Source organism: Alligator sinensis, unplaced genomic scaffold (genome assembly GCF_000455745.1).
Source record: "Alligator sinensis unplaced genomic scaffold, ASM45574v1 scaffold1751_1, whole genome shotgun sequence".
Lineage (NCBI taxonomy): Eukaryota > Metazoa > Chordata > Crocodylia > Alligatoridae > Alligator > Alligator sinensis.
In genome coordinates this window covers 24,965-35,141 of record NW_005843631.1, presented here as the reverse complement: position 1 = coordinate 35,141, position 10,177 = coordinate 24,965, and the positions used below count along the sequence as shown (strand labels likewise).

At 42.9% G+C, this 10,177-nt stretch overlaps 1 protein-coding gene across 1 annotated transcript in view; it reads right to left on the bottom strand.

The window, feature by feature from the left end:
• The window catches only part of LOC102372704 (ATP-binding cassette sub-family B member 5), a 48,571-nt gene that overhangs the window by 18,905 nt on the left and 19,489 nt on the right, over positions 1-10,177 (bottom strand). Inside the window, exons 11-12 of the mRNA XM_025195600.1 lie at positions 9,128-9,228; positions 6,599-6,739 (exon numbers count right to left, since the gene is read on the bottom strand). Of these exons, the coding sequence (XP_025051385.1) occupies positions 6,599-6,739; positions 9,128-9,228 (242 nt within the window). The remainder of the gene's footprint in view (positions 1-6,598; positions 6,740-9,127; positions 9,229-10,177) is intronic.

Sequence of the window (10,177 nt, the reverse complement as noted above, 5' to 3'; positions counted from 1 at the left end):
GGCGCCCCCACAGGCAGCCACAGCGGTGTTGGCAGCGGAGGGGGAGGGAGGAGGCTGCCGAGTGCTGAAAAATAGAGGACATAAAGGCATCCCATACAGGAGAGAGGACCAGAAAACCGGACTGTTCTCTATAAAACCAGACGAATGGCCACCTTATGCCAGATGCTGGAGGGAGGGGGGTCATAACCTCCCCTTCCTGCCTCCTTTGTCTAAGGGTCCTATGTCAGCCTGCCTATGGCCACACCCCTGCCCCCGCTGCTGGAGTGGTGAGGGAGGAGCAGCCCTCATGGGGCAGCAACCCCTGTCATGGCTTCCCAGGAGTGCAAGACTCTTCCTGGCAAGGGGACTGTGCTGCAGGCAGAAGCAGGGTGGGCAGAGCTGCCGCAGACTGCACAGAGCGAGCAGCAGAACCGGGACTTGGAGGGGTGGCCATAGCCCCCCAAGCCCTCCTTAGCACTGCCATCACCCTCCCTGTGCAGTCTGCAGCAGCTCTGCCCACCACGCTCCTGCCTGCAGTGCTGCCCCCCATCAGGAAGAGGTTTGTGCTCCTGGAAAACCATGACTGGGGCTTCTGCCCTGTGAAGGTCACTCTCCCCTTGCTGCTCCAGTGGCAGGGGTGGGGGCATGGCCACAGGCTGACCGGCATGGTCCTCTTAGGCAAAGGAGACAGGGAGGGGGGTTACTTCCCTCCTCCCTCCAGTGTCTGACAGAGGAGGCAGCGAAGGAGCTAATTCAGCTGCTAGCCCCACACAGGGAGCAATTGGCAGAGGTGACAGTCGGGGCTGGCAGACCTTGGCTTCAGTCCCTTGGGGGCAGAGAGGGCAAAAAAACCCCTCCCTGCCCCCTTTGCCTCAGGGGGACATGCAGGCCAGTGTCTGGCCATGCCCCCACCCCACTAATGCAGCAATGAGGGGGAGCACTAGGCAGACTCTAGCACAGGTCCCTGCCAGTGGGACAGGGAAGGGGGCATTAAATCTCCTCGCTGGCCAGTTCACTTGAGGCTACCGCCAGGGCTGGCCACCCCACCCAGCACAGCTTCCCTGCAGCTGATGGATGCTCAAGTGCCCCCCGGCTTCTGCCTGAGCCACTGCAGGCATGTGCCTACATTTCCTGAGTTAAAAGTGAAATGTCTATTTACTTGCAAATTGGTTCAATCTAGGCAGGTTATTCTAAGCTGCAAAGATTGAATCAATTCATGCTCTGGCTTTTTGAATGCCTGTCCCTAGCTGCAGAGGTGGAGTAGATGACTTCTGGAGGTCCCTTCCAACCCTACATTTTTATGATATGTGTGTGATTCAACCTGATTCTTACATTTCCCCTGGCTAGTGTCCTAACTACATAGCTAAAGCATCATGTTTTCTCTTAGACCCCAAATCTTCCAGATGAAAGTTTAATGAAAACTAATATAATTTGACCAAACAGCATATTTCAGCAAAAATGTTCCAATCAGATCTCCTGGTAGTTAAAATATATTTTTTTAAATGCTCATCAACATTATTTTAAAAGAAAGTTCAGTAGAGCAGACTTTATTTTAAAGTAGACTATAAAAACAATGTTAAGAACTGCCAGGTCCTTTCCCAGAGGGGTAGCTAGACTTATTTTACTATTACACGTTAGCATGATGGAAGTTGGCAACAAATGTATCTGAACAGTATGATGAAAGCAGAGAGGTGTTGTGCCCTCCTGTCCTCCCACAGGAATTGGGTGAAGGCAGTCCAGCTTTGTTCCCTATGTACCCTGTTGTGCAAATGCTGTCAAAGAGATACGCTAAACCAGAATATTGAGTTCACTTACCTACAGTGAAACCTATCTAAAATGATTGGGAGTAGAGAAAAGTTCTATCTGAAACAGTTTTCAGTTTTATAGGGGCAGCTTCCTCTCTCCCTCTTCTCGTTCTGTCTGCTCGTGGTCTCTGCTGTGTCCTAATTGCTCTGCTCCATGACTTCTGTTTTTCTCTCAGCATCCCAGCCCAGCCCTTGTTCTCCCTGCTCAGACTGTGTGCATGTATAATTGCTTTCCTTGATATACAAGGTGATTCTACAAATGGACCCAAGTTACCTTTCTATTTCTACGTTAGTTTCCAGTTTATGCAGATTGAATATATATAATTCCCCATACAGCACATTGGGACAATAGAAAATGTTCAGCTTGAGCAGGTTTCCAGCTTTTATCGGCTCCATTTTAGGTCAGTTTCAAAGTACCAGCAAGCATTGGGGTTGTGCTAGTTGTGAATCCCTGTTGAACTGGAGTTATAAGTATTTTGTGTTGATACTAGCCTTCGGTGGAAAGATTTTAGCTGCCAAAAATGTTGTATCTGGGTTTCTACCAGCTTCCCCAAAGTGCATCTCATCCAATATTGAAAAAATCATCATTGATCACCTGTTGGCAGGCTCTTTTCTGTATATACTTGTTCTTGCTTTTATTATTCTTTCTCCAACCCCTCATTGTCTACTATACTGTGACATTGCTAAAAGTTAGTCCCATGAAAGATGACAATGTTTCATAAAGTGTTATGCTTTTTACATAGAGACAACTTGCCACTCCTACAATTGTGACAGTATGTACCATCCAGGTAGACCTAATTTATTACATGTTATGCAGATTGGAACAAGAGAGTATGTCTATATCTTGGGGCAGGTTGTTGATGAGGGGTTGTACCTTACTTAAAATTCACCTTATATTACATATGTTTCCTTATATTGCATGTATTTCCTTCTCTATGTAACATCATCTGACAATGCTGCTCTCAGCTAAGCAATTCCTTTGGTCAGATTATTTAAAACTCTTTAAAAAAATCAGCGTGTAGAAGGGGAGACTTATTGTACAGCATCTTTTCTTTAAAGTATGCAAGGAAGATTTTCAGTGATTGTGAGATTTAATAAGATGTTATCACTTATACTAGATCAAATTAGTGCTTGATCTGTCAGGTTTGACCTAGAAACCACTACACAAAGCCCAAGCAAAAGTCTCTGTTATGTAACTAATGCCCATCTGCAATGATAAGGAGGAGACAGTCTTAGATAAAGGAGGCTTGAAAACAAAAGCAAAATCAGAGGACTAGGGTAAAGAGCTGATTTAAATATTAAGATTCACACCCCTAGGTGGGGAGAAAGTATGCTAATGAAACATACATGTATGGAAATGAGATACATAGCTAAAACACAGGTATAGAGACATGCTCAGTAAAGAACTCCTTGCGTCACTCCCTTATAACCAATTAGCAAACAAGAATGCTTATGAAGGTCCAATACTCCTGTATAAAAGATGCTTAGAATTAAGAATCTGTGTGCTTGTTACGTGAAATTATTCTGCTTGCACCTTGTATTGCTAGCAATAAATCTTTATACTTTCACCCCTGGTATCTTTATTGGCTTTTGCATACCGGGCACGATCCCAGACTTGAGCTGGGGCTCAACAGATCTAGTCCAGTGTTGTGTCTCCAGAAATGGCCAGACCCAAGGCCCTCAGAGGAAAGCACAAAAACATCAAAGAATGCACATAAAGATGGATGTTCTCTGAAGTTAACTCTCTTTCTGAAGTCAAGTCCCACTGGAGTTGCTCTTTTTCTTCATGTCATGTCATTTTTTCACTTCTCAATATTACTTGCAATTCTATAGAGCAGCATCAGTCCTAAGATTACATTTTAGGACACCCCAGTTATGGGTCTTTCAAGGTAAAAATTTATTATTGTGTTTTGTTTCTTATCCCTGACCTTTACCTGTCTCCTCAAGAGGACTTCATGTCTTCAATTGCCTCGAATGAGAGCAAGCATAAAAAGTTGTCAAAAGTCTATATTTAATATGCATCCTCTCATTTCTCAACTGCTTAAATATCTTGTAAGGTTTCAAAAAGCTCCTAAAACCATCCTGTTGTTGATGGAATTTAAATGTTTGCAGCTTTAGGATGCTTTTTCTTTACCACAACCTCCCCTTCATCATAATCAAGTGTTTTTCTGTAAACACTATGGTAATGCTATGTAAATACTATGGTACAATGTAAACACTAAAAATATGGTGGCAAGAAGCTTTACTTTTCTCTTACAAATTTGTGGACATGCCTCTCATAGATTTCTCTATCACCTGCTGAGCCTCCTGTTAATGGAACTGATTTGACATGTAATTCTCATGGCTATTGTGGCAGACAGCTATCTTCTGGAAACACTTACTGTGTCAGTGTCATTAATGACTCCTGCAGTTACTGGAGAGATATGATGGCTTTTAATTATTGGAGCACTCCACCTGCTAATGTGATATTGGAGTGCTTATTAGGATTTGCTGATGATGTACAAACACGTTACAGAATATCTTTGCTGTCTAAAATGTGATATGGCTTAGTTTAATTAAAATCAAGTCACAGTGAATTTTATAAGGAAATTTTAAAGCTGGATATATATTGGGATCTATAATAAAATGTTGGGACAAAACTTAAGTAAATTCAGTGCCCTAAATAGCTAGACTGGCTAATATCAGCATATGCCTCAACCTGTCTACATTGTTTCCAAAGATAAAAGAAAGTTCTTTATAAGAGACCTTGGAGCTGCATTCTGATTTTAAAACCTTCTAACATTAAATTCAGCAAACTCTTGCCTATCTACATGAGCTCAGTATGCCTTAATTTTAATGGTCATGTGTTCAGCAGTGGATCTTTGCTCACTATGCTCTCACTTTCCTGGTGCCTACATATTGTGCTCTGTCCACCAATATAACTTGGTTTCTTGAGTAGCCAAATTGAGAGGACTCTCTAAAACCACACCTTTGTCTTGAACCTTCATGCTTAATACTTAACTGTCTTAACTATAGGGAACTTCTTTCTGCCTTCCTTCTCTCAAGTGACTATTTTCAATTCTTGAGCATCTGCCAAGCAGATCTCTCTCGCCTAGATTGCCAATAACTCCCCATATATTATTAGCATATATGATTAGGCATAGTGAGAGTAAATAAAAACTGTTGCCAACAGTATGACACCAGATTTAGGCAGGCTCCAAAAATGTGTCATCAGCTGAAAGGCTTTGGCTCCAAAAGAAGAATGTGCCCAAGCCTTTTGTGGGCCAGTAAAACATTTCTACATTTTACTATCCAACACCACAAAAAATGAAGTGGCAAAAGGAGAACCGTTAGCTAGCAGTGAATGTGTAAGGCAGGTGAAATAAATGCTGATGTGAACTGAGAAACCTTTTTTAAATGGCTTTAATAAATCTGGACCCCAATTCAAAATCCTTAAGCACATGATTTGTTTGTTGCATCATGTGTACTATGCACAGCCTGAATACTAGTCTGTCCCAGATATGCATGAATGGAGAAATTCCCTTCTGCCATGGTGTTGCAGGAGTTTCTGTGATCCCTCTGTTGATGGGGAGGGACAAATTGATCCTGGTAGCAGTTTCTCTCTGCCTCATAGCTGCTCTGCCCCACAGATGCCCTGGTGTGCATGGATTTACTAACAAATGACCCCTGTGCCACAAGAATGCAACCTCATATCCTACTCTCCTCCTTCCCCTTGCTTATGCAGTCATGTTGAATTCACCCTCTATAGTGCAGCAGGATTTGTTCCCTAGTCAGAGTTGCCAACCTAAGATCTTTTTTTTTTTTATTGACAATCTGCAAGCTTTTTACTGATAGCCAAACTTTATTACTGACACGTTTTTACTGATATATGTTGTACATAATGTAAATGGAATTGTTCTTCCAGCCCTGTCCTGCTGCCAGGCCCCAGTTTGAAGGCTTGGGTTCAAATTTAGGGGTTTAACATCAATCATAAAGAAGTTAAAAAGGTTACTCCTGTTGGCCCCATTTCCCTCCTGTTCCATCCTATCCTGTCCCAGAACCCCAAAGAAGCCTACCTGTGACCCAGCAGCATTATAGGCAGCCTGGGACACAGCAGCACATGGCTGAGAGAACAGAGTGCTGCACTCCCACTCAGACACCAGGTGGCACCGCTCTGTCCTGTCTATCAAAGCTTCCATCACTCTGCAGCTGCTTACTGTTTTTACTGAGAGCTAAAGTTTTTTTTTTAAATGGACTTCACTGAGAACCATTTTAGCTGATTTTTTTTTACTGACAGTTGGCATCCCTGCCCATAATGTGCTTTTTTATATCCTACAACTTCAGAATTTTTGGCCAAGAACAGAACCTCAAAGAGAACAGACCTCCTTTCCATCATCAAAACTCTACTTATTCACTGAGCTGACATAGGCAGTCTTAACTTCCAAGGGCCTCAACTCTCCAGTACGATCATGATCTTTGTGCAGACCTTCATTGATTTTAATGTGACTCAGGGCTTCTGTTTGTTCATGCAAGTAAATACCGGGGGGTGGGGGGGGGGGGGTGGACTTGAGACCAATTCTCTGTTGCCAAATATACTAAAATTAACACAGTTTTTCTCCAAAGCTCTAGGCCATTATACAGCTAGCAATGCTATAGTGCTGCAATAGGGTCTCTAGTTGTACTGACAGAATAAATACATAAAATAAACCCTACTTCATTTTAATCTGATGATAATTTATCTTTGTGACAAGGTTGTGAGATGAGTAAATCCTTGGGGAACTAAGGGGAAGTGTAAATCTGCACATACTTAATGTTTATTAATTTGCAGTACTCACACGAAAACGCCCTCAGGGGTCATTCTTCCAGCTGTAATTAAATATGCCCCAAATCGAAAGCCTGCAGCATAGGTGAAATACAGAAAAGCCTGGCTGAATGCGTAACAGGAACCGTAGATCTGAGCTTTCTTTTGAGCATTTCTGCAACATACAACATTTGTACAGAAACCATGAACCAATTGGAAAAAAACATTAGGGTACATTCTTTCTGTTCAGAAAGACCAGTTTTCTTATTTGCTGCAGCTAGTACAGTTTGTTCGTATGTGTAATTCAGGTGTGTTGCAGGGACTGAAGGTGGTAGGTGGTAGATATAGCAAATGTCCATCATGTGTAAAACTGGTAAGAATTCCTGGGTCTTGCCTTTACTAAAATCTCTGTAATGCTGCACTGGTGGAACTGTAGTAGGACTCTGGGTCCAGTTACAGGTAAACTGGATAAACAGCCTGGGGAAAAATAAATATCTTATTTACACATAGCTACAGGCCTGCTCCTGCATGCATGAACCCAGAACTATTATTCACAGGAACAAAATCAGGCAGCAACAAACTGTGACAGAGAAAGCTGTTTTGGATCAGTGAAAATAAGGGCCCTCCAAATGTGATCCAGAAAGCAGGGCTATATATGATATCTACCTAGGAGCACTACCTCTGCCTTTTGTCTGTGCAAATCATAAAGATAAATTAATTTTAAATATTCCTGACTCCAGATATATACCCATACAAGCAATGTTAGGCTTTGATTTTCTGAGTTGGCTAGGAGGTGCTTGGTCTGAGCTTTACAATTATAAGGAAACTTGTTGATTTGTATGGTTGAGTTTTTGTCTACTCTTTTTTGGAACAAATAAGATATAGTGGAGTGGGATGTTATCATGCCATTTCTACTCAAAAGGGAGTGTGCCAAGACATTCCCGATAGTCCAATGCAACTGGCAGAACTTGACGTCATGAGCATAAATGTTTGCAGGACTGGTGCTTAGAACTGCAAAAATATATTGGATGTTCAACTTTTTATATAGGCGGTTTTTTTTAGTTTTATCTACCTCAGTCTCCTGACATCCTTCCAGAGAGTTCATGGAAAAGATTGTAATTTGTTTAGAATAAGAAACTAAAATATAATGATTTATGTCTTATTTATTACCAAGATTATCTCGGGCAGTCAAAATCTATATACATATAAAAACATAAGAATCTGAGAACTACCATTTACTGGGGCAGATCTTGCCCAGTATCCTTTGTCACCTAATGGCAGAGAGTGGATGCTGAAAGAGAGAGTGAACTGTGTCTGACCTGCAGCCTCCAGCATTCAAGGTCTAAGACAGTGGTGCTCCACATTTTTCCTCAGCAGGCCAGATGGGTGGTGCCTGGTCTGACTGTGGGACCGAGGGCCATTCTGATCCGGTACCCAGGCTGGCATGGTGGCCACCAATTGGCCATGCAGGAGGAAGAGGGGGCAACCTGGCCCTGTGACAGGGCGACAGAGGAAGGAACGTGACCCAGCCCTGCAGGGGAAGGGGGCTTGACTCAGGCCCACAGGGAGAGGCAGGAGGAATGGAGCATGACCTGGCCCAGCTCCAGCACCCAAGAAAAAGGGGGCATAACTTGGCCCCGCAGGGGAAAAAGGGGAATGGCCTGGCCCCAATCTGGCCCCATAGGGTAAAAGGGGCTGTAGCCCAGCTTCAGAGAGGGAAGGGGGCATGGACTGGGCCCATCCTGGACTCACAGCGAGAAAGGATCAAGACCTAGCTCCATCCAGGAATATGGGGCTTGGAGTTTGGGAATTTGTCAGATGTGATGGCTTTGTGGGCCGCATCAGGCCTGTGGGCCAGAGGTTGAGCATCCCTGGTCTAATAAATTCTGATTCAGAGGCTGTACCACTACCTTGCATGCTCAGTACCTACTGATGCATCTTTTCTCCAAAAATTTGTCCAGTCCCTTTTTGAATCTGGTTAAACTGTGAGTTTCTGCAACATCTTGTGGCAATGAGGCCTACATTTTAATTACATGTTGTATGAAAAAGAACTTCCTTTTGTTAGTTTTAAACTTAATACCTATTAGTTTCATTTTATGACCCCCAATTCTTATATTGTGTGAGAGAGTAAATAATAAATCCCTATGCACTTTTTTTTTTTACCACTTAGTATTTTGTAAACCCTTATCATGTTCCCCCTCAAGTGTCTCTTTTCTAAACTGAATAGGCCTAGCCTTTTCAGGTTTCTCTTTATATGGAAGCCCCCATACCGCTAATCACTCTTGTTGCCCTTCTCTGTACCGTCTCTAATTCTTCTGTTGCTTTTCACTTTTCACCAGAACTTTCTCTTCTTAACAATATGTTTGTCTTAACATGTTAATATGGCTCTTCATTAGCCTTTATTTTTTTGTGTACTTTATTTATTAGCATTTAAAATAAAATTAAAATAGAAATGAGAAGAACAGTTGCAATGGATAGAGACATTGCATTTGGTTTCAATATACCTGATAATTACTGGGATTTCCTACTTGAATATGAAATATCTATTGATATTGCTTCTTACCTATATGGCTTCTGCATATTTTCTTCATACATTTTTTCAAAAGCACGCTCTCTAGTTAATGAAGCAACTGTTCGAATGTTCTCCACAGCTTCTATTGCTACCTTTATTTAAATAGGAAAAACAAACAATTTGATAAAATGAGATGAAAAAGTTATTACTCTCACTGGCCCTTTTCAATATAGCCTGCATGTCAGTAAATATTTTCTCAACAAGAAATGTTATGGCTATTACATGACTCTAATATTTTAAGTCGAAAAACAAATGGCCTGTTCTCTCTCTCTCACCCCCCCCCCCACCAAAGGTTTAATCACAGAAAGAAACACAGTCTTTAAAAAAATGCATTTCAAATGTTCATTATTGTAGATATACACCAAAAAAAAGTGTAAAGCTAGGCGTAAATTTACTGGACTGTCTGTGGTGATATTTGGCCCAAGTCCTGGGATTCTATAGAAGAACAGCGCTCAATCTTTTGGCCCCTCGGCCAGATGAGGGTCATGGGGCCAGTCTGCAAGTTGGATTAGACCCCACACACTAGAATTGGACCCTGGAGGCCCTGTACTGTCTCTGCCCAGTCCTGTACACTGGGATCGGACTCCAGGGGCTTATACTGACTTTGTCTGGTCCCGTACACCATGGTCAGGCTTTGAGGGTCCTGTGCTATCCTGCACACCAGCCTAGTGCACAGTGCTAAGGCCTGAGGACTCCCCATAGATCCAGGAGGAGCCCCAAGGGCCAAATGACATGGCACCAGGGGTCCATAGGTCAGGGGTTGAGCATCTCTGTGTAGCACATTGGGTTTCCAGGGGCAGCTGTGACACACCCTGGTGGCTTCATAACCATACCTCACTCTGCCCCTAAGGTGCCTTCCATTCTCACCCTTTGTGTCTTGATAGAAAAATAATAATAATATTAGGGAGGTTGCCCACGAGCCTTTACATGACCTCCATCCAACTGGACCCTGCTGACCTCTACTGCACCCTGGCCCCTTGCTGGGCCTCTCTGGTCAACTGTGCCCTTCAGGGCACCTACAGCCTTGAAGGCTAATTGTGT